General features: G+C 43.7%; 1 protein-coding gene across 2 annotated transcripts; it reads left to right on the top strand.

The window, feature by feature from the left end:
- Positions 1-111: 111 nt before the first annotated feature.
- INCENP (inner centromere protein) lies at positions 112-18112 on the top strand. Of its 2 annotated transcripts, XM_049820426.1 has the most exons (17): positions 112-285; positions 374-487; positions 997-1778; positions 3688-3739; positions 3908-3941; positions 6264-6342; positions 6874-6925; positions 7247-7364; positions 7452-7586; positions 9877-9986; positions 10375-10495; positions 11272-11394; positions 11973-12145; positions 12442-12532; positions 14056-14169; positions 15349-15508; positions 16246-18112. In XM_049820426.1, exons 1-17 carry the CDS (start codon positions 146-148, stop codon positions 16458-16460), a joined length of 2613 nt encoding a protein of 870 aa, XP_049676383.1. In that variant the 5' UTR covers positions 112-145; the 3' UTR covers positions 16461-18112. The 2 variants fall into 2 exon arrangements, with proteins under 2 accessions (XP_049676383.1, XP_049676384.1); XM_049820427.1 differs by lacking the exon at positions 14056-14169.
- The last annotated feature ends 5779 nt before the right edge of the window (positions 18113-23891 follow it).

Here is a 23891-nt window from a genome sequence, read left to right as displayed (position 1 = left end):
CGGCGCGGCGGTGATAGGCTGGCGGGGCGGTGACGTCAGCAGGGCGGAAGGCGGGCGCTAGGTTTGAATTCCAGGCGGGCGGTGGGGCTGGGTTGGGGGCGTGCGCGCGCGCGGGCGGGCGGTTGGGCCAGGGGCGGCTGAGGCAATGATGGCGGCGGCGGCGGGCCCGGCGCAGCTGCCGGCGGTATGCAACCGGCGGCTGGCGGAGTTCTTGCGGCAGGTGGACGAGACCGACCTGGTGTGGCTGAAGGAGATCCGTGAGGAGGCGGCCAGGATGTTCAGCAGGTACCGACCCCCGCCGCTCCCGCACCGGGCCGGTACCGGCCGCTCCCCGCGCTGACACCCCCCTTCGCCTCTCCTCTTCCTCTCGCAGCCATTACAGCGACGAGCCGGAGCTGATGCCCAAGACGCCGTCGCAGAAGAACCGGCAGCGGAGGAAGCGCCTTTCTGCCCTGCAGGAGGAGAACCAGGAGCCGAGCAGGAAGAGGTAGGCCCGCCGGGGCCCTCCCGGGGTGGACGGCGGGGGGCGCCGGAGCCTGGGCAGCGCCGCGTTGGGGAGAGGCCGGGCCGGCGGCTGGTGGAGCCGAGCGGTGCCCTCGGCGCCTGGAGGAGGGAGGGAGCTGGCGGGAGGCTGAAAATCCCGCTGCAGGAGGCCGCAGGGTGATTCCCGCGAAGCCTGTGCCCTGGCATTCCCTCCTCCAGCCTGGTTAAAGGCCCAGCCCAGGGGGCCTCTGGAAAAGGCACTGGTCTTCCTCACTCGGTTCCCTTTTATGTCTCTGTTTCCTTTCTTTAGTTATCTCTTCCGCTCTAAAGCGATGATCTATACTTGCTACTGTCTGCGTGAGCCGCTTTCTGCAGCTCTCCGAGTGTTAAGCTCTTAGAGGGGCTCGTCCCACGTGTTTTAGCTTTGTCTGTCTGCGAGTTCTTGTTTGTGGGCAGAAGGGCTTTGGTCTATCCCTGAATCCAGTTCCAGTCTAACATGCTGTTTCTCGTTAGGTTATCCAGAAGGAGGAATAGCAGTCTCAAGGTGGTACCCTCCATACGATATTCTCAAAGACTCCGGAATAAAGAAAATCTGGAACTAATCAGGGCTGAGGCTAAAGAAATCTGTCCACCTCAACGTGTGACAAGATCTCAGGCTGCAACATCTGCTAAAAGCTCCCAGGTCCTTCCTGAGACCCCTCCTGTCCAGCAAGTAGAAGGGAAGGTTCCCTTAGTAGAAGCTGATGTCAGTGATCACATTATCACTGAGCTACACGTCCAGAAGAGTGCATCTAAAGCAGCAGAGAAGCTCTCCACGACCTTTGTCTTGAGCTCAGATGATGGTTCTCCCAGAGAAAGCAGTGTTGCCAAATCACTGCCGGTGCCCACAGCCTTTGAGCTGATGATCCCTCATACCCCCGAGGCAAACAATGCTGGAGAAAGCGAGGCTGTGTCCGAGCTGAAGACAGCAAAGGCAGCTAATACTACAGTTGTTTTAAGTGAAGGGCCTAGGCTGGAGGAGGTAGATGACTCTGCTGAGGTACAAGAGGGGTCTGGTAAGGAGCCTTCCCAGCACATAAGGGATAGCCCAGGGACTCCCACAGGCTCCAGGCTGAGCCGTCGCTCAGTGCGCAGGAGTCTGATGGGTAAAACTTCCATGACTCACAGAACCTCCTTGGCAGAGAAATACTCACTAGCCAGCAAGAGGGAAAGTATGATGCGGAAATCTATTGCCAGGGGAATGGTCAAGAGGAAGGCAGCTCAGAAGTCATCTGTGTCCTCCAGTCGCATGGATGGTAAGATTGGATGTCACCAGATGAGTTTGCTTTGCACCTTTCCTGCTCTTTTTGTTGATGTACTGTTTTTTGCTGCTGAAGGAAAACAATGTTATGGAGCTAGTTCTTCACTTTGGGTGTAGCAGCTGATCCTCCTAGGCTAGACAAGCTGCAATTAAGTGTGGATGTTCTAACTGGCTTTCTAGAGACCTATGTGAGTAGAGAAACCCAGGTAACTGCTAGTTTGTGGCCTGTGAATTCAGCCTTGTAAATCATCTGGGAGAACAGCCTTAATGTCTCTGAGTTTCTGTGGTATAGCTTGCAAAGCTAAGGAGGAAGCTGGCAAACAGGGTTTGTTTTTGCTGGTGGCTGCTTAAGTGGGGTATGGGGCTCTTACAAAGGCCTGCATGTTTTGAGGGAAATGGGGTAGCTATCACAGATGCACTGCCCTAAGGAGAATCTAGCTGCTAGTTCTAGAGTAAGTTCAGTGAAGGATAAACTGATTTAAATATTCTTCTGTGCTACTGGAACGCAAGCATTGGATTTGGTGCAGAACAGTGATGGATATAGCATCACTGTTTTTTCAAGCTGAGGGAAAGAAGTGTCTAGTAAGTGGTGGACTAGTAAATGACTCCTGAAATGCAGATGATGCAAGAGAACCTCTTCTGCACAATTTGATGTTGAGGAGAGATTGGCTCTTTTGCACAGTATACTTTTTTGTTTGAAGGGAGAACTAATACAGCTGAAATAACATTACTTTAATGTGTTCATCTGCAGTGTTCTAGCTTTGTGGGATTTGTGCTGTATAAAACTGACTTTTCTTGAAGAGTTATCCTATTTTTGCTGTAGAAGGATATGTTTGGACAAGCACTATAGTATTTTTTTCCATACCAACTTAACTGTTCTAGTTGAATGTTTTTCCAGAACCAGAGCACTGCAGTACCCAGTAGAGGATTTCCTGTGCCGGTAACAGGGTAGTCTGGAGTGCTGTGTAAGTTTCCAAGTGCAGTGTTGAGAGGTTCCTCAGTAAAAAATGAAACTGTAGGGAAGTCTCCTTATCTGTAACTTTGAAGAGGCACTGAAATAGCTTTATCTACCTAGTTTAAATGATCAGTCCATATTGTCTGGATCTGGATTACCTGGGAGGTTTAAGGAAGGCTTTATTTCTTCCCTCTGTGCTACTTGACATGACTGTTCTTCTGCCTAGTCAAAATTTCCAGGTGTAAGGAGAGGAACTGAGATGTTTCAGGCAGCTCCAGTTGAGCTGGTGAATGTCCAAAAGCCCAAAGCATGTTAATTGACTGCAGAGTGTATCTGCTGTGTCTCTGATGCAGCAGATCTTGCACTGGATGTGTGTACATAGCCCATGTGTTTGTGCTTTCCTCGATAACACCTGCGATGGAAGTATGGGAGCAGACTGCATGCTTCGCCTGTGCAAAGTCTGCCCTTGTGTACTCCACCCAGGCTGAAGCTGCATTGCTGCCTTAATTATTAACAGCGGTTCCCGGCTGTGATGGTACTTAAAAGCTACCTACCATTGAGCCAGCTGTAATGCTTAGCAGGAAGCAGCACTGGGACTGTAAATAATGCTGGTTTTAAATACTGCTAATACTTGGATGCGGCCCTGCAAAATGAGTCTGAGTCCAAACCTAGTCACTCTTAATGTAAACTCATTGAATATCACTTAGAACTCATCTATAATTGAAAACATCTGTTTTCTTATATTAAAATTGCAGGCAGCATTTTCTCTAGTGCTACTTAGGTATATTCAGCTGCCCTTACTTGTAGCAGCATGCATTTGAATTGTAGGCAGTAACCCAGGAGGCAGAGCAAATGCGTCTATAACAGTCATGAGTGAACTTCGCTCCTACAAAGAGTCTTGGCCTGCACCTGTACGTTATAGCTCTGGCATTTTTTTCTTTTCCTGCAGTCTCCAGCTCTGGAGAGGTGCCAGAGAATGAAGAAACAGTTGTCAAAACTGGGTGAGACTATTTTAAGATATTTCTTTATCCTTAATATCCTGCTTGGAGGACTTTTTTACAGTGACATTCTTGGTATAAAATGCACTGCTTGCAGATAACAAGTGGCTTCCCAGTTTCCTTGATGTTATTGAACATGGCTGCCTTTTTTCTTTATTTTTTTTTTTCTAGGCCTCCTCCTGGACCTTGTACCCCCTCCAAGTTGGTAAGATTTGAGATGAGATTTAAAAGCATTTCTGTTTGTGTGGACTTGCAAGCAGAATGTGTTGAAAACACCTCTCATTTGTTATTGGGGAGTTAAGGAGCTCTGGCCACAGACCACTGGATTTGGTCAATGGGCTGCATAGCACTTGAATAGAGAAGGCTTAGAGCACTTGGCTCGCATACATGCATGAGCCTATACATAGTCTCTCTGGTTCTGATACACAGACTAGAGAAATTCTAGATTGTCAAGTCTGATTTAATCACAATGTTCCAAAATTGGCAAAACAAAACCCAGTAAAGTTTTCTTTGGAAAATAAGCACATGTGACCCAAGGCTTATTTTGGATGCAAGTAGAGGTATTCTGTCAGTATGTTGTTACAATCTCAGGTGCTTTCAAAGCTAAGGCTAGCTTTGACTACAAAATAGCATTCTCTCTGTCATTTAGCATAAATAGATGTAAATGTAAATGATGGGTTGACGCACACCAGCACTGAATACTGACCTTGGTATCACTGGCATTCAGAGTCAAGTCCTGCTTTCTGGCTCTTGCTTCTTAGCCTCTGGCTAGAGATCAGTTGTATGAAAATTCAATCCTGAATCTATACAGATAAATAACCTTCTTACAGTTCAGGGAAGTTTTTTCAGTTGGACACAGTTTGTACACTATTACTATTTCTGTATTTTTAAAGCTTCTTTTGACCTTTTCGTTAGTCCTGCAGATTATTCAAAGCTTGTCAGTTTGTCTTAAGACAACCACAGAAATTTGTAAATATCATTAAGGTCAAAACATATCTCTCCACAATTCTCACTGCCCTCCTGAGGAAGAAATCCCAGGATTATGTCAGTGTTTTGTCCAGAATAATTTTCAATAAGCAAAGACTGAATTAATGGAGCAGAGTTCTGTGGCCTTAAGCACTTCTGTAAACAAGGACAGGGTTATACGTGTTTTTGTGGCTGTACTCGTCAGTAGATCCGCAAAAGTTCAAATAAACTCAGTGTTTCTAGTGCCTTTGGATTTTTAGCTGCCTGAGTTACAACTGTAGAAAAGCTTAAATGGAAAACGTCGAGAAGAGGAAAAATTGACAGACTGCTTTGCAGATCTGTGAATAGAGGACTCTTATCTTTTGTTTCTGTACCCTGATGAATTTATAAATACAGTCTAGTCCATGTAGTGTATTTGATCTACCCTTGATCCTCATCTTTTATTTCTATACTGCTGCTGTTGGGAGTGGGACCTTATAGCCTGTCCCATTCTTAGCCTATGTCACCAGGTTACCGCCCCCTTTCTTTCTTTCTGTTTGTATGTCTGTCTGTCTTTCTGTCTATCTATCTGTCTTTCTATCTATCAGCAGTTTTCTTGGCAAACCAAATGTGGTTTGGTTTCTGCCAGAGACTTCCTTTGGGAGCTGTGAGCAGCGTGAAAATGTGACTCAGCAACCTTCTCAAACTAGAAAACATCTTTGTCTATGGAAACTTGTAAAGACAGTACCTGTATGCATGCTGTTACTTAAAGGTCAGATTCTTCTCAGGCCTGATCTCGAATGAATTAGATTTATGTCCTTCTGCTGCGCTACAAGATGCTTCCTATACCTAGCCTTAGGAAAAGACCCTACTGAAGCATTTGGGGAGGATAAAGTTTCCGTACTTCTCTTTTATTCTCTTCCCAACTCCTTTGTGTCTGCCAGCTTACATGCTGGCCAACATGGGTTTGGGGAGTGGAGTTAATGCTTGCATTGCTAGCAGAGTGCAGATTTCAAAAGCCATTGCCAGCTCTTTTGCAGGCATATAAAACCATTATCACAACAGAAGTAATTTTTTATCGGTCTAAGTACAACGGCAGCAAATAGCAATGCCTATCACATTCATAACAGAAACAGATAAATCAAGGCAATGAGCTGTTTGCTGTCTCTCTCTTTGTCCATTCATCACTGCTAAGTAAAATGAGCGGTGCCTGACTCTTGCCAAAAGTCCAGCAAGCATAAACAGATTTCCAACTTGAAATGCTTTTGTCCTTAATAGTTTATGAGTTCAGTTTAAGCAGTGCATCCCTTGTTGCAGATACTTGTGTTCTGTTAACATCCCTGCTTCTAGTGATGACATGACATCAAGGAACTTACCAAGATGGTGTCCTGAGGTATTTTTCACAGCTGGAGGTTAGGACTTCACTCTGGGTACTGCCACCAATACTTTATACTATGTATGTGGTTTTGCATTCTCTGGTAATATTGCAGAGAGTGTCCTTGTCAGAATGACATCATGATTTGAAACAGTAATTGGCTGTTTCTGTGTGAGAATCGTGCTGAAACCCATTTGCTTTTCCTAGAGTCCTCAAAGTCCACAAATGTCCCTTCGCTCTCGAACCATCGGCAGAAATGAACAGCTGCAGGAGACGAGCAACAACGGTAGCTTCCAAAGAATTTTTGTGGCAGAATTTAAAAAAAATTGTCACTTTGTTGGGAGGCTGGGAGGTTTGAAAGATTGGCTAGTTAATTTGACAGCCCAGTTTGAAAGACTAACCTTTGACAAGCAAGTATTTGTTTGAAGAGATTAACAGTTAGGAAATTCTGTGCTGGAGTAATTTTCCACCCTGGGAAGCACATGGAAACAGATGTAATGAAGATGGAGGGATGCATGTTCTCCCTGGGAGACCTAGTTGAACCCCGTTTCTGAAGCAAGCAGTTGCTCTGTATCTGTGCAGAACACAATAGCATTGCATTAGTGCAAACTGCATACCACAGATTAGACAGGTTTGAATGGCACTGTGCAGTTGCTTGCTGAAAGCAAGAAAGGTCCTGCTGTACATAATTCATGGCAGGTTTTTTTGCTATTTAGTGAGCTGCTAAATCTGTTGTCTGCTTTCAAAGCTGGGTTGGAAGGGATTTTTTTTTCTGCTGGAATTAACTGTGTAACTGTTGGTTTGGGGTTTTTTTCAGAAAGCAACTTAAATAAGAATGGGGAGACCCAGGAACCACCCCAGAGTGCCAGGTATGTTCGTAGAATCATTCTGGTTGGAAGGCACCTCTGGAGATCTGTAGTTCAGTTCAAATCAGGTTCAATGCTGAACATTGTTAAATGGCTTCAGTGTTTTGTGGCTGTGAAACTTTTGCAGTAAGTTTCCTCTGCCTCTATGAAAAGAGGATTTAATTTGTATCTTCTATCACATTAGAAATTTTTTATTTAATACCTACTTGTTATACACAATGAAATATCTTTTAAGCTAGGTTAGTTTTATGACCTTTTTTTAAACCTGACTTTGAGACAATTAAGAGGATTTGCCATGTGTGATGGACTGCATTTTTCTCACAGGAGAAAGCCAAGTTACAAAAGAGCTGTGGATGAACGCTATGACAATCAGCAGGCAGAAGATGGAGGGCTTTCTCCTCCAAGAAGAAAAACCCCGTCCCCTACCTTTCCAGCCAGTAAAGTAAGATCCTTGTAACCCTGATGTACTTCACCAAGACCTGCTTCATACTCAAGCTTCTGAGGATTGTTTTTGGCTTTGCTCTCATAGGTTGTACGTCCTTTCAAAACGTTTTTGCACACTGTGCAGAAGAACCAGCTCCTCATGACGCCAAGCTCTGTGGGGAGAAATGGAGTAATAAAATCTTTTATCAGGTACAACACTCCCCTCCAATCTAATCCCAAGGTAAGACAAGACTGTTTTAAGCTAGTACATGATGGTCTGATGAGCGTCTAAGTTAAAGCACAGACATGAAAGAGACTTTTCAACCCATACAAAACAAAGAAGTAACTTTAAGCAGTCTGTTTACACTTACATAAACTAAATAAAATTGTGATTAGGCAGCTTCCTAGAGTGTTCTAATTTGGACTCTAATGTTTATTACTGTAGCATTCCCCTGTGGTATTAGCAAGTAACAGTTGGGAGTGAAAACTGGGAAATGAAAATCACAGGGATTTTGAATACTGCAGTTGAGGTGTGTATATAAACTGAAGTCTGCACATTCACTGTCTCCTTTCTAGGACTTTCTAGTGAGTGAGATCTGAGCAAATGCCTCTTAAATCCAAGCTTCTGGTGTTCTGAGTTTTTTCAGACCTTTGAAGCAGGAAGAAACATGAGACTGTCCTGAATAGGAGACTGCTGGGTCAGTGAGACAAGTATGTCAGTATCCAAATCTAATAGGCATCAATATCAATGTAGAATACTTGTTGCAACCAGCAAAGACAAACAACACACCTTTGCTGTTTGCAGGCCGATGCCTCTATCTATGCAATACCACAGTGAAGTTTACAGCATCGCTGGGGAAGCACCTGTATCCCAAACAGACTAGTGCTTTGGGTGGATGGGATTTGAGATCTGGTTCTAGATTTCCAAAGGGAGTTGGTTTTCCCTGTGTTCTGCTTACACAGGTCATAAATCATGATCACTTAATTATATGGGCTGGAGTTGCAGTAGGAATAATACCTGCATCACTGATGGGCAGCCCTTACTCTTACCTGATCTGCATTTAGATTTGGTATTTGACTTGGAAGAGAAGTCAGTGTTCAAGGAAAAGCAGGTTTCAATCAGTGTGCTGTAGTTCCTATTCCAGAACAGCTCTCTGACAGTGTCAGGCAAGTACAAGGGTGTAGCTTCACAGATGCACCTAGGGACATGCTAGGAGCTGGCATGCTGAGCATGGATTGCTCATACTTCTAATACCCAACAACTTGCCTGCAAAATAAGGTAGTTCTAGGGCTTCTTTTCACTTGTAGGAGAGTTGGGGACAGAGAGGAGGGCATACTGCAGAAACTGGTTTTACTGCATGTTGCTTCTATCTGGCAACCTAGTAACGGAACTTCTTTGAATTGCTTAAAGCTGTCATGGTTGCTGCTGTACTCCAGCCGATAAGAAAAGTCTATCATGAGGAAGTAGTGAAGGTTTCGAGCTTCAATCTCATTGGTGTTCCTGTTGATGTTAGTGTCTGTATTGGCAAAGGACCTAATATGATAAGAGTCTTCTAACTAGTGCATCCTTGGTTGCTGTCAGTTCATTGAATGTTACATTTTAGGTTTTATTTTAGTGTGGCCAACCTGCTCTCAGGATTTTTATTTTGTGGGGGCTAAATGTAACTAAATAGCACTGGAGCAATAAGATGTAATTTTTAGTTTCAAATTAGCTAGTTTGGATACTAATAATACCAATCATTTACAACATGGAGCCCAGCATAAGGAAATCACTTGAATAGTTCACCATGCTTATCAATGGGTTTGTACTAAAACCAGGCAGGCCTGTCATAATTAGGCATCTGCAGTATCAAATCTGGCATTAGTTTATCTTAATCTGTTTGCTCTGACTGTAGTGATGGCTGGATCTTGCTCTTCTAATTGACAGTACACTTAGGCTGAGTTAGCTGGACTGTTTGGAAAAAATGGGACAAATGTCCTGCATTTCTGCCTGAATGACATATGGGGCTGACTGTGTGCTTGAAACAAGCTGTAAGCACTCTGTCTAAATGGTGGTGGTTTACCATGACATGAAGCTTTGTGGGAAGCAAAGACGCCAGTGGGAACTCTGAGTTAAGTAAGCAAGGTGTTTCCTAGAGCACCATCTGTCCCCCTACACTCGCTGCAGGATGTCAGTATCATTGCCAAGCATTAACACTGCTTTTTTGGTTCTTTTTACCAACATAAATCACAGTGCTGTCTGTCTGCAATCTCTGCGGAAGCTGCCTGGACTTCAGGAGCTGATGCTTCTGTTTCAGCTGCCTATTTTCTTTCACTTTCTAAGATTAATACCACTGCCTTGTTTTCTATTGCATCTGTTCCCAAACATCCATGACCACATCGCAGGCTACTTGAGCCTCTGTTTCAGGCTTGTTACCATCCTTTGGTTCTGGCTGCAGTTCCTCGGTGTTACCTCCGGGCTCTTAACCTGAGCAAGTTGAGGTAGAAGGAAGCTCTGGCAGGTAGGTATAATCACATTTCAATCCACCTAGGAAAAGGAGAGGCAGAAGCTAGAGACTCTGAGAAAAAAGCAAGAAGCTGAGCAGCTGAGAAAACAAAAACTGGAGGAAGAAAAGAAACGGCGACTAGAAGAGGCAAGGCTGTGAGTATATGCTTTCTCCCTTGTCTGGACTGCTCTCTCTGTACCTGTAGGTCCCTATATCTAGGTCTTTTATCTTGCAGTATTCTTACATGCAGCAAAAATTCTTGTTGGCCTGCTCTCGCACTGCAAAGACACTATTTGTTCTCATAGTATCTGTCTAGAATGCTAATGAAAAGTTAATTATCCTAGCTGACTGCTTCTTCAGCTTTTTGTCTTTAGTCCTCTGTCTCAGGTGGAGCTTAAAAATATTGCTAATGTTTAAATGAATGGTGTATTTCGTTCATTGAATTTCATGCTGCCCAAGAGCTGTGTCTGTTGGCCTTGTATTTGAGTTGTAAAGAACTCATCTAGCTGGATTACAATGATGAAGTTGGGCTGTGTCCTATAGGAAGCGTGAGGAGCGCCTGCGCAAGGTATTGCAAGCTCGGGAACGGGCAGAACAAATAGAGGAAGAGAGAAAAAGGCGCATTGAGCAGAAGATAGCTCTGTTTGATGAGAAGACGGAGAAGGTAAGGCCCAATATACCTATAGAGTTTATTTAGGAGAATAAAGTCTGTTGAGGTAGATGATGCCACATGACCATGCCTTCCAGAAAGAGAGGAACTGAGGCTGTTGAAATCTAGAGAATGAACTGGAGGATGGTTGAATAAAGATCTTTCCAGAAACTTGGTGATTCTGAGTGACTGCCTTTCTCTTGGTTACAGCAAATGGCAGATGAAAACCCTTATTTTCCAGAATTATGAATCTAAATGGGCTTTAGCAAGGCTCTGTTAGACAAATGGGAGAAGAACTTCAAGTAGATAAAGCCAGCCTAATGGCCCTGAGGCTTTATCTACTTGAAGTTGTTCTCCCATCTGACTAATAGATGAAAAGGTGAAAATAAACATACTTCCTCCAGACCCTTTCTTGTATCTGAGATTTTCAGACAATTTGCACATGGGACCATAGCAGTCATTTCTCTGCTTTAATTATCTCTATCTGCTTTTATTATTTCACGGTTCTGAGAACATATTCTGATATTTTTTTTTGTGGTATTAGGTGTATAAATACCAGAATAGGATCAGGTCTTCCTATGGAGATGTAAAAGAAGGTCATTTCCCTACATATTACCTCTTTAAAATAAAGCACAGATCCCATTGGCTCCTGCTGGCAAAAAAGGAAGCTTTTGCTTTGTGAGAGGGTGGGAGCTCTGCATCTTTGAGACTTGCTGCTATGGTATTTCACATGCACAGAGAACTGTCCCATCTGAGATTTAGGTATTCAGCTAGCTACATGTGTGTCTTAGGTGCGGGAAGAAAGGTTGGCAGAAGAGAAGATGAAAAAGAAAGCAGCTGCCAAGAAAATGGAAGAAGCAGAGGCCCGGCGCAGGCATGATGAAGAGGCCAGAAAACAAAAAGCACTGCAGCAGGTCTGTGCTGGAGCCCATCCTGTTGTCCTGCATGCAATTAGAATGGCCACAGTCTGCCACAGTCTTTGTAAGCAAGGAATCCAGCGGGAGTACTAACACAAAATAACTGAGTGAAATTAGTGTAGCGGAGAGTCTTTGTCCTTAAAGCTCTCTGCAGTGTTGTGCTCTCTGCAGTGTTGTGCTTCCTGCTTCCTCTTGCAATATGCTGTAAGCTGTTAGGGGTGATTGTGACCCACATTTCTTCTGCAGTTCTGGACAGATTCTTACTAAAGTCCTTAATTTGTGGATTGGCATGTATTAAAATTTCTCAGTTAAACCTGTCTCTCAGAGATCTAAAGCATGGTGGCCATTAGGCCCTTTGGGGGGGTACATTGTGGGCAGGGGAAGGCCAGCATTGAAATAGCTGGAGAGATGATGCACCTACCTTGAAAGCACTGGGACTTAAGCCCTGAGTTGCTTCCCTGCTGTGTACTGATAGGTGCTGGAGACTTGAGTCAAATAAGGTGTTCCTGCTCCTTTATTCTGGAGCTTGTTCCTCTACAATGTAAGGTGTGTAATTGCCTTGTTGGGCTTACCAGGAGGAGGAGGAACGTCGGCACAAAGAGCTAATGCAGAAGAAGAAGGAAGAGGAGCAGGAACGTGCCAGGAAGATTGCTGAGCAGAGACAAGCAGAACAGGAGAGAGAGAAACAATTGGCTGTAGAGAGAGAGCTGGAGAAGAAGAAGGAACAGGAGAGGATCCAGGCAGAAAAGTAAGACAATATCCATTTATGTACTAAATTCTGTACTGGGACTTTGAAAAGAAGCAGTAACCGAGGGCTCTATTGAAACGCCCAAGCAGTGAAGAGCTACTTTGTGCTGTCGGTGCAACTCTGGACCATTATGTGTACTGAGATGCCAAGAAGAAGTTCTGGGCTCAATAACATAGGAAGTATGGTGGGATATGCCCTGAAAAGCTGTGAGAAAAAGAGGGGTTTGCAGCAGGCACTGGATGGGAGGGTACCCCTGCATAGTTTTGAGAGTAATGGTCTGTTGCTTTGGTTCTCAGGCTACATGAACAGCAGGAGAAAGCTGCTCGCCTGCAAAAGGAAGCGTTGTCTGCTAAAGAACAGCTCCACAAAGAGACGGAAAAGAAAGAAGTAAGTACTCTCTACTTGTAGATGGGTAGAGCCACATGGACCTGATTTCAGTAGCCGTTACTGTTAGGAGCAGCTGAGCTGTGAAGCCATCAAGAACCCTGATGAGTGAGTTGTTGCACTTCTGAACTTGAGCCAACAAAAGGTGCTTTTACCCAGAGTCTGTTCTCTGTCCATTTCAGAAGGTATTCTTGCTCTCTTTAGAAGGCAGCAGTGCAAGAAGAAAGAACAGAAAACACATGCATTGAATTGAAGTGAGGTTTTCAGCTTTTCCCCCTTTCTGTGTCCAGGTGTATCTGCACCTCTCTTGATATCAATAATTTATTCCAGACTTTTCAGAAGCAACATCTTAATTTTACATTTGTGCCACTTTCAACAGAACCACAAGTACAGACTTGTAGGCTTTTTCTGCAACAGTCATGCAGCATAGATAAACTAAGCAGGTGTTTTTGCTTGTGGTGTTGAGGAGGGAACTTTTGATGCCTTGGCAGTTCATGCTCTTTGAATAAAGCAATTGCAGCTGGATAGGCTCAGGTTTTTGCTTAACTTGCAGCATACATTTTCACCAGAGCAGAGATAAAGCCCACAGGTGTTGTTCGGGTAGCTTTTGGAATGTCCCTTCTGAAGTATTTGCACAGAGTAATTGCTGGGAATCGGTAGCAAACCTTTTGCTATTGGGACTGTTGCTTTTTGGTTTATATAAGATCTGGGAGAACTTGCGCTTTCAAGATGATTTGTGAGAAAGAACAGAAGGTTGGAATAGTTGGTTGGAAATTTTCCAACATTTGCCTGAAATCATTGTCACTCCACTTAGCAGAGCTGTGGTATTAGCACACTGACAGCAGTTGTCCAGCTGCCCTCAGGGAGCTGAATTCCTTGGTGGGGATCCCTCCATGCCCAGCAAGCCCCTCGCTCTCAGTTAGCTTTGTGAAGTTGACAGGCAGCTGATGGTAGACCTCAGTACAACTTGTCCTGCCATTAAGACTGGGTGGGATTTATTTCAGTAGATTTTAGATGTCTACTGTATTGAGTTAGCAGCCTCTTGGTTTCCTTTAGATTCAGTAGGAAAAACTAAGCATTCATAGGGTGAGATTCTTTTGACCTGTTTGGGATGGTTACTGTACAATAGGATGACTTGGTCTATAAAAATACTGTTTATTAGTCTAAAAAGAGGCTAAGATCAGTAGCATAGACTTTTCCATCTGCAGATGGTCAGCTGGATTCTGATGTTTATATCCTGAAGATAAAGTCAGTAGCAAGTTTTTCAAAGCATGAGGTGATTGCATTATCAGAGGACAGGAACTAATGCTCTTAAATGGGAAGGTCAGTTTGTGCCACTTTGTGAGGAAAGCTAACCGTTGCATTGCATTTGTTCAAAGTGCTCCTTAGCATCACAAGCAACAAAGACTTGCAATTAGGTGCTTAGATTTTTTAATTTTTTTTTTGCATATCAAAAAAATGGATCCCTGGGTTAACAGCATAGCTTAGTTCATAAGATTAATTAATTTGTGGCGTTGGCTTGCCAGCAGGAGGAGCAGAGGCTAGCAGAGATGAAGAGTCAGGAGCAAGAACAGAAGAAACTACCAGAGGAACAAAAGGCTAAAGATATAGCTCAAACACAGCACCTAGAAAACAAAGAGGTAATTCTGCGCTCTCTGGTGAAATTTCTTTAAGGGATGACATCAGAGAACTTTGATTCCAGCACTGACATGCTGTTACAATGGGCAGTTTTACCCTCTGCTTTTTATATTCCCTTTCAGTAATGAAGGGATTCTGTAAACATTTTTCCTGGTTATCTGAGATTGACTCCTGGTGGCCTTGAGTATTTAAATAACTTTTGGGGAGTCAAAAGGAGGGAAGAGAAGCAGCAAGTATTTGCCAGGGTTTTCTTGTTGTCAGGATAAGGCAGTAGCTGTTACAGTTACCTTGCCTTTTTAAGCTCCTCTTTAAATACTGGATGAACCTCACAGGCGGAAGAGGTGTTGCATATGTTATTTACGTTCAAAGCTGGAAACAGCCACAGGATGGCAGCAGAGTCTGTGCAAGAGTATTGCATTTGGGCCTCACTGCTGATGGAACTTGAGGAAAACCTGCAGGTGAATGTACGTACAGGTCTTGAACATTGAAAACAAATATATGGATCTTTATCTCCTTGCAAAGCTATATATTTTAATCTTTAAGTGCAAAACTAGTGAAATATGAGTTAATGTTAATGGACACAAAGCCATGAAGGTAGCGTCCTATGAGGAAGGAAAACTTTCCAACTCCAGATATATTTCATGGTTGGCGAAATTTGCAGTTTTAGATTTTTCTTCATCACTTGCATTTCTCTGTCATGCTGTTCCCATAAAAATTATAATACAGTTTGTCCTGAGCTGTGTATATTCTCTATGTGGTAATAATCAGTTTAATATTATTAAGCCCAGAAGTTTGGTTGCAGGCTATTTAAAGCACATTACTCAGCTCCAGCTTTGAGGACGTAACAACTCCATTCAAGCCTTGCTTGAATTGAATGGAACTGCTGTATGTATATTAGATGCATCTATTGCTGGCTTGTTCATGTCATACATATCTAGTTAGTTAAGCAGCCTAATTAAACAGGAGAAGGCAATGCAAAGTCATAATTGGCTCAAAACTTTGGAACTCGGGTCAAGTTCTTGGATCAAAACTTTAGAACTGCCAAACTTCAGGTTTTGCAATTACGCGATAAAGCAAAGATGGAATATTGAGCTAACGCTAGCCGTCAAGCATCTTGCTGCAGCTCGGAAGCGTAGCAGTGCTATTGCATCTAATGCCTGTGGAATATATTTGTCTTCTAGAATTCACCTGCCTGCAATTCATACCAGATGACTCCACAGGCCCAGAAAGATTCAAAGGCCCCCACGGTAAATCCAAACAACTATGGAATGGATCTGAATAGTGATGACTCTACTGATGACGAAAGCCAGCCTCGCAAGCCCATCCCTGCCTGGGCCACTGGTATGTGTTAGCAGGTTGATATCTGTGCTGAGATCCCCTGACAAACCCTACTACAGCTTTGGTCCAATGGATAGTAAGACCTGGTGTAAAATTTTTGCCCAGTTCCTCCTACTTGCACACTGTAGTTAAAAGTACTAATCTCCAGCATCGTGGCTGGAGTGCTGAGTTAAGGGCTCCTCTACCACTTGGGGATCTTCTTGCAACAATGTTGGGGAAAAAATACTCTGTTAAACTGCCTTAACAGAGCTTCTAATGTCATTTTGCCAATGTGAAAGGAATAATTATGAATTAGTGCTGTGGCCTTGAGCCTGCTTGATATTGATTTGGCTTTAAAAAGCAAAGTAATGCCACATGTCATGGACCAGGTTTCAGACTGGCTGTTCTGGTTCTGAAATACTCATTTCCATGATTTCGTATTCCACCTACCCCAGGGGAGCTAAGACGTTGTGGGGAAACTAATGGTATCTCCAGGAAGAAAAGCTGAGAAACCTTGCTTTTTGCAGACTTATTCTAGTTCCTGGGCAGAACTCAGCACATGCAGTATTTGCCCTCCAAGTGAACTGTGGTGAATCTTGAGGCTTAAACAGGGTGCTTTAAAACATCAAATACTGCAGGATTTCTCCCATTTGTGATCTCTGATTAGAGATGAGGAGAGCAGGGACACATTGCATACAAGCAGCCTGCACAGCAATTTCAATTAAAAAAATTAATGAAAATTTAATCTTTTGTTTCTCTAGGGAATCAGCTTAGCCAAGCTGTAATCCGCCAGTACTACAACCCTCCCAATGTTGATGCACTCTTTGGGGTCATTGCAAGCCCCAAGCTGGAGGACATCTTTTACAAAAGCAAACCACGCTACTTCAAGCGCACAAGCTCTGCTGTGTGGAGTTCCCCACCATTTCCAGGTGCCAAATCGGTTCTAGGTCTGCCATACAGCCTGAAAAAGTACTGACGTGGACAGTGGCTGTTTCTTGTGGACCGGTGGGTATGCATTTCTGTCTCTCTAGGTGAGAAAAGAGTTACCGTTCAGTATCTGTAAATCTTTAGGTATTAGCATTGAATAAATGTCAGCTCTTACTGGGCCTCTTGCATTTTCAGTTTTCGGGGCTTATTTTCTCACTGTTAGGCAAAACAGCAAGCTTTTGGGAGATACTGCCTTGGAAAGATGCATCTCCTTTTTACCCTTAGCTTTACGCTGGCAAAAGTTTAGACCTTTAGGTCATGAGAGTGCATCACCTAAGCTGTGTGATCCTGTCCTGTTCAGCAAAGCAGGCCTGGTAGTAGCTGCCAGCAGTAGACAAAAGTTGTATGTCTGTACTGTCCCTGCCCACCTCATGGCTGAAGCCAGAGTACTTGTACAGCTAAGGACCACTGCGCGCATCTTGGGTAAAATCCAAATATGCACTACTGGTGTTCTGCAGAAGCAAGGTGTTAGCAGCTGTCGTCTTCATCATCTCCTGCAAATTGCAAAATGATTTCATTTTTTCATTTTTCAGCAATACACTTTGTGCCAACACCAAGTATAATTATGTGTCTAAGCTAGATTGATGCCAATGTTACTACAGCTCAGGCTGAAATACCCAGAGGATTTTATTGCCCTTCCTTCAGCTGTTGAAGAGAGATGTGACCCTCAGTGTAATCACGTCTCCAGGAATACCCAGAGTAGTGTAAGCAGGCTTTGTTGATCCTAGGCTTTGTTGTTCTAGGCTTTGTTAAGAGAAATTGTACAAAGGTTCTGATAGAATTTTGTCTCTCTAATTTAAATTCCATGTCTGTGGCATCGATTGGATTGAAAGAATGAGTTTAACCTATCTTTCTCTTTTCTCCCCTTGGTTCTTTCATTTGTTCAGCATCGGTTTTATTTCTAGGCCTGTTTTGCACTTCATGTTCAATCAGACAGTGTCAAATGGACTGTTATCAAGACAATTTCCTCCTAACAGCAAAATATCAGCTCAGAATTTCAGTTCCAAGAGCACTTGGTGTTTTAGTCATTCTTTCTACACCTGTTGCAAATGGCACAGGCACTTGCGTTTTCTCTGCAACAAGCTCCTGTACAGAGAGTAGAGGTCTCAGTAGAAGAGTGCTTACTGGAAGATTTTAAGGGAAACAGTTACATTAGTTTCTGTAGGTTGTTGTGGAAGTCTGTCTTCTACAAATTAGGCAACCTATATGGTTCTTACCTCAGATTCATCTTTTTCTTGTGAATTGATTTGTTTTAAAGATGGGTGAGCATTCATGGCTGCAATTTCAGTAAGCAATAGGCTGAAGAACACTGTTTCTCCTTAGATACAACTCAGTCCTTTAAACAAAACACTGTATGGAGATTATACAATGTCTAAGGAGACTTCTACCTTGTGCATATAATTAATGAACTCTTTGCAAGCAAATGTCTTTAAAATGATGTGGGGTTTTATATTTAAATACATCAACTGCTAGATGCTACGCTATTGATCAGTGTTTATATCTGTGAGATGATTGTGCTTTGATAGAAGCTCTGTAGATTGAATTTTGTATCTTAGAATGGACATAACCTTTTTGTAAGAAAGCTTGCTGAAATGGTGAAATCTTTAAAGTTGAATGCTGTTTGAATGTCTGACAATTTGATAAAAGTGAGTTAAATCATCTCCTCTGGGCTTCTCTTCTGGACTCATTATAGCTTTTTATTAGAAAAATCTACAGTATTTTGGAATCTGTCCTTTTGGGTTGCTTTTTGCACTGTTTCCTTAAGATAGGAATGTTCTGTCTAGGAAGAACTTAATAATTCCTGCTACAGTGGAAAATATTTGTACTTTGGTAACCCTGCAGAATTTGCTGACTAGTTTTACTTTCTTCTTTTGTTTCTGAGGGACAGTTTGGCATGATGATATATTCCCAGAAATCTTTGCTAAGGAATACATGAATTGAATTCATCACAAACTAACCTACATCCCTGTAATTCACTACTTATATAACTTCAGAAAATTTTCAGAATTGCTACCACCAGCTGGAGCAAGAACTTCACTCACAGTATACAACTGGAGCTCTGGTATTTAAAAACACACAAACAAAAAACCACAAGTAGAAATCCCAGGAAATTACAACCTCAAGACTTTAAGAAAGAGATTTTCACTCTTGATTTCAGGTATTTATCTTAATTTTTATTCCTGCCCAGGGAGCCTTTTCTAAGCTCTAAGTGCATGTGCTTTCTGGTACAGCCTGACTAGGTTTGTGCCTGACCCTGAGCTGGGCCTCCCTGGAGATACTGCTCTAGATGACTGTGCTGCCTGTGGGCTGAATTTCAGTAAGTATTGCACAGGCAGATTTTAGAAGCTGCTCCTGAGTGAAGACAGTCTTAACCATAAAACCCCAGTTATTTCGCTGTTCTCCAAGACAGATTCCTGGTTGCATGCCGAGGTTATTCTGCCCCCGACCCTGGCTCTGAATCAGCTCCTGTATTCTGTTGCCTGTTCTGACTTACAGAAAAGTTTGATAAAAGCATAGGTGACAGAATGGCAAGATCCACCTAACCTGTCACTGCAGCTAGTGCTCAGCAGATACCTAGAAAAATATAACAGGGTAAGCATAAAGCAGTTTCTCAAATGAGTAAACTTGGCCATCAGTTAGTTGAAGTCTCAAACCTAAAACTGCTCCAAGAAAGAACAAGTAAAAGCAAAGATGTTTCTTGATGAGAATATTAAAGAGCACATTGTGCCTGGCTTTGGCTTGATGAACAAAACACTCCTGTACCTGACGCTTTCCAGACACCACATGTGCAGATGACCTCCATTCTCACAGGTACCTGTGGGCAGGGAACTAGCAGTAATATGGCTGTGGTGCCTTTTCCAGCATGCTGGTTATCAGAGTACGCACTGGGAAGACAGCAGAGTTCTGCAGGTCTGTACAAATCCAGGGCCTCCAAGGACATACCGAGTGGGTGCCAATACATCAGTGTGGCTGTAACAACCTGACCGGTTTCCTGGTCCATCTGGCTTTAGGACACTCATCTACAGATCTGGGAAGCAACAGCCCTCATTGAACAACCTTCTCTGAACAGCTGTTGACAAAAAGCACTCTCTGGTTAGCCCCGGGGGCCTACAGGGCAGGGAGGTCGCATCTGCAGAGAAGACTGCACAGAAAGTGTAGTACAGGCAGGGTGACTGGTTCCCCCCCTCACAGAACTGGGGGACAGGCTCAGGGTTTTATGACAATCTGTCCTCACCATAGACCTCCTAGGGTCTAAGGAATGTAAGTGGCCTTGGGATACTAGAATCTTTTCCAGTACCTACCAGTTTATTGCAACTTACTGAGAAGTCTAAAAACAAAAAAAGGGGGGGGTGGTGGTGGTAGGATGGTTAATATTGTCTTTTTAATTATGATGAATGTTAGATACCTTGTGAAAAAGGAATGCTGGGAATTCAAACAGCCAAACAAAAGGTTGAGAGGGCGATTCTTGGCCAAGAGAAAAGCTATTTCCAGTCTTCAAGGACCACTTAAGCTTCGTAACAATGGTAAATCTAGAACTGTGACTTTTGCCATTAGGTATTATTTGCAATGATGAGACAGATTCTGGCCTCAAGAAGGCCTCAAACTAAAAGCTCATAGTATTACTTCTGAGCCATTTAACTCTTATTTTATACCACTGATCTCAACAAAATTACCTAAGATTTTTTGCTTCTGTCAAATGCTTCAGACTCATCCTTGAAGGTAAGCAGAGTGGGATGACGTCTTGCAAACTTCAGCAGGTATGTAGAAAAAGCAGCTAGCCCTTCTGAGCTAAGCTGTTGTGGTTCAGCTTTGTTTAAAACAATTTAAAAAAAAAAAAAAAAAAGACAGGGACTTTTCTTACCAGGTCTTCTCAGTAGTACATGATCAGGACTAGGAACATGAACTAGGGCCTCTCAACCTGTCCCTCAGGATCACTGACATTTCAAAGCATTTCCTTCAGGTTTGTTTTCACGTGGGATCCCAATCTTCTCTGGGTTCAGGGGTGCTGAAAATCTAGCAAGAAAAGCTGGTTTCAAGTAAATAGGACTATTAAAAATCACATTTAAGCATGTATGAGAGCTTGGCATCCCAGACAAAGCCTTGCTGAGGTTCGGTTCCCATTGCCTCTGCCCATTTACACTTACAACTTACTCTGGCATTCCCTTTCCTATATTAAACATCTGAGTAGCCTTTATTCTTTGAATTAAATCTAGCATATGTGGCTGTTATGCAGCTGGAGCACAGCAACTGTATTCTTTGTGGCTAATGCCTTTCTTGGAGGATATAGCTGTGTCCAAGGAGAACAACCCTGTCCAAGGTAGCCTGCTGCTTGCTCAGCACTAAACCATGAGCTGGCAGCCAAAAAAAAACATGAAAAGATTGCAGTTGTGATTGGAAACAGGCTCAGAGGAGGAAGTTTTGAAGAAAATGGAGCCATGTTGGAAGCTGTTCGAGTGTAAAACTGAGCTGAAGCACACAGTCCTTAGGAAGAGAGAGCATTGCTGCAGGCCTGGTTCAGGGGCTGCACCCCTCAGGGGAGATTGGCAGAGATTTGGGAAGAGGGCTCTCCACAAAGACCTGAATGCGGGTTTGTCATCTCCCCCCATTGAAATGACAGTGGGAAGAAACTGCATGCCCCGGTGAAATCAGCTTCTCTGATTTCTATTTGTAACTTTGCGTTTCCAAGTGCCAAAAGTACTTTCTCTACCTCACCTGCTACTGCCTTTGAGTCCAGGTGGCTGCCTGTCCTCCAAGGCACTTGTTTGCACTGCACAAAACACTGACTCCTGGAACAACAAACAAATGAACAATCCCCCTGTGGCAGGTCAAGCCAAATTCTGCGGCTTCTTGCCGTGAGAACACTGTTTATTAAGCCTTTTTCTGTGCACCTTTAGCCCAAAATGCTCACAAATAAGGTGGTTGTAGGTCTTTGCTTACGTCCTGTAGGAAGGTTAAGCTATGTGTTCTTGTGAAGGGATGTGGCTTCAGTTACCTTCTAGATGCAGCCTCAAACCCACAACTAATGTTCACTCTAGCTCTAGCCCTGCCTTGTACCCACGACTAGTGTTTTGCAGCCTATGAGCTGTGGATGGTGAGTAGCTTGCAGGATACCAAAAAACAGCATGCAAAATGGTTGCAAAAGAGTAAAAACTGCATACACCTGGAAACAAAATAATAAATAAAAGGAAAACGAAATTAAGTTTAGCCTAATGTTTGTTTGGTACAAAGTGAGATCCACATAGGCAACACTGCCAGAAATACTCCTTGGGGCTGGGGGAGAAGGAGTGGTATGTGCATGTACACTTTCCCTTCCCAGATAGGTTAGGTGGTTCTGGAACCACAGAGAATGTGGAAACAAGTGCCCCGTGGCTTAGCTCTGCTCTAACTGGCCTCACCGTCATGAAAATGAACTGCTTACCTGGCTAAGTTTGGAGCTGTGCCCCTCTCCTGACCTCTTCAATGCTGTCACTGAAACACAACAGCTTTATTTACAGGGTCCCTTCCACAAAGTAGAAGCAGGAAGGATTCCTAGAAATGAAAATAAATGCCCTAGAGATGTGTTGACAGAGGGTCTCACACTGCATTTTCTCCAACCCATGCTTCTGGCTCAGCCCCAAGGTGCGAGAGCACTGCAAAAATCAGGACTTGGCCCAAAAACCTGACACAGACTCTCCCACTAGTCTTTGCCCTAGCACCCTAAAGACAAGAAAGGAAAACCCACAAAGAGTAGCTGCAGAAGTCACTGTGCACAAGCAAATTCACTCCTGTACTGATCTGCTGTAAGACAAGTTAATAGTTAGATCTTTCCGATGTTTGGATTATAAAAGAGAATTAAGCCATTAAGATTTTTATCTGCTGCTTTCTAGATTATCCAACCTGCACCAGCCAAGAGACACAACCCAACAAAGTATCATTCATCACCTACTTTCATGAACCATGGTGTTTTCAACAGCAAATTTGTTAAAACTTACCTCTGTCTTAACACTAGGAATATGTGAAAATAACTCTCGGTTGCATCCAGCCATAATCCTTTCATGCTGCCCCCTCTTTCTACCAGACACAGGACGGCCATTGCTAAACTGTCCAAGTCATCCCCGATTCAGAAATGAGATCTGGCAGCATCGACACCACCTGCAAATGGATGTAGTGGAGTTGGAATGACCAGCATGATGGCTTTGCGAGTAGGGAAGGGAAACGGATAGACGGTGGAGAAGCTGGCAGGTAGATGTGAAGGCATCACGTGTATCCCAAGAGATCCATGCCTACATCCTTACTAAATCTCAAGACTTATTCATGGTAGAAAGACTAAAACCAAGGCTACAGGAATGTCAAAACAGCACAAGGTGCTGCTCATGATTTATAGCCCTGCCAAGCCTTTCTCTTGGCTGTCATCATACCCTTCTCCCTTGCACAGGGAGCGGCAGAGCCCGCGTTGTCCCAGACAGGATACCCCCTGGGGAATGTGGCATTGGCCTGGAGCGGCACTGGACAGACTTCAGCAGTGGCCAAGAAGCGAGTAGGTGGTATGGCTGCAATGTTACCCAGGCAAGAAAACCCCGCTGTCTTTAAAAGGGCTTTGCTGGGTCAGAGGAAAGGCTGTATGATGAAACAGATGCTAAATCCTATCATTTTCACATCCTCCCCTTCTCACGGTCCCCGATCTGTCACCTTCTCTGTGCACACAGGGAGAGACACCAGCTTTCCCTGAGCTGGCATGCTATGGGACACGCTCCAAAGTACACAGGGGTCTTTCCAGTAAAGTGTGGACACACACTTTATCTTTTGATTGTTCAGGGATTAGCTTGAAAATATTATTATCAATTAAGATGGATTCTAGTGACCTGATTGCTGACAATATTGCCAGCAGTAGGAAAACAAGAAAACACACTTTTAGACAAATCCCCAAATGACATTAAGTAGCTTACAATGAAAATCCAGATTAGCAGTCCTTGCCAAGGGATACATATTTCCAAATACTATTTCTTGCCTCCAGGGCCATCACAGGTCTTTTCAGGGACTCTAGAAGCTTATTTTCATCCAAACACATCGTTTAGGGGGAGCTTTCTTCTTTTGGGGGGCTAATGGGGAATAGGACAGCTCATTTTTTGCAGTCTCCCCTTTTGAGAGCACTGAGCCCTTCAGGAACAGAAGCACTCAGCACTTACACACCTGGCACAGGAATAGTTCATGGAAACACAGACTGGTTGAGGTGGGAAGGGACCTCTGGAGGTTGGCTGGCCCAACCCTCCCTGCTCAAACAGGGCCACCTAGAACCATTTGCCCAGGACCACAGCCAGGCAGCTTCTGAGTATGTCCAAGGAAGGAGACTCCAAAAGCTCTCTGGGCAACCTGTGCCAGTGCTCGGTCACCCTCACAGTGAAAAAGAGTTTTCCGATGCTCAGAGGGAACCCCCTGTGTT

The sequence above is a fragment of the Accipiter gentilis genome, chromosome 17 (genome assembly GCF_929443795.1).
Source record: "Accipiter gentilis chromosome 17, bAccGen1.1, whole genome shotgun sequence".
Taxonomy (NCBI): domain Eukaryota; kingdom Metazoa; phylum Chordata; class Aves; order Accipitriformes; family Accipitridae; genus Astur; species Astur gentilis.
This window is presented reverse-complemented; position numbering and strand designations above follow the sequence as displayed.

Excerpts from the sequence above, each read along its gene's own strand:
- INCENP (XM_049820426.1), top strand. The coding sequence starts at position 146 with ATGATGGCGGCGGCGGCGGGCCCGGCGCAGCTGCCGGCGGTATGCAAC. Across the intron at positions 488-996 it reads CAGGAGCCGAGCAGGAAGAG|GTTATCCAGAAGGAGGAATA; the intron begins GTAGGCCCGCCG and ends GTTTCTCGTTAG. Across the intron at positions 15,509-16,245 it reads CATCCCTGCCTGGGCCACTG|GGAATCAGCTTAGCCAAGCT; the intron begins GTATGTGTTAGC and ends TTGTTTCTCTAG.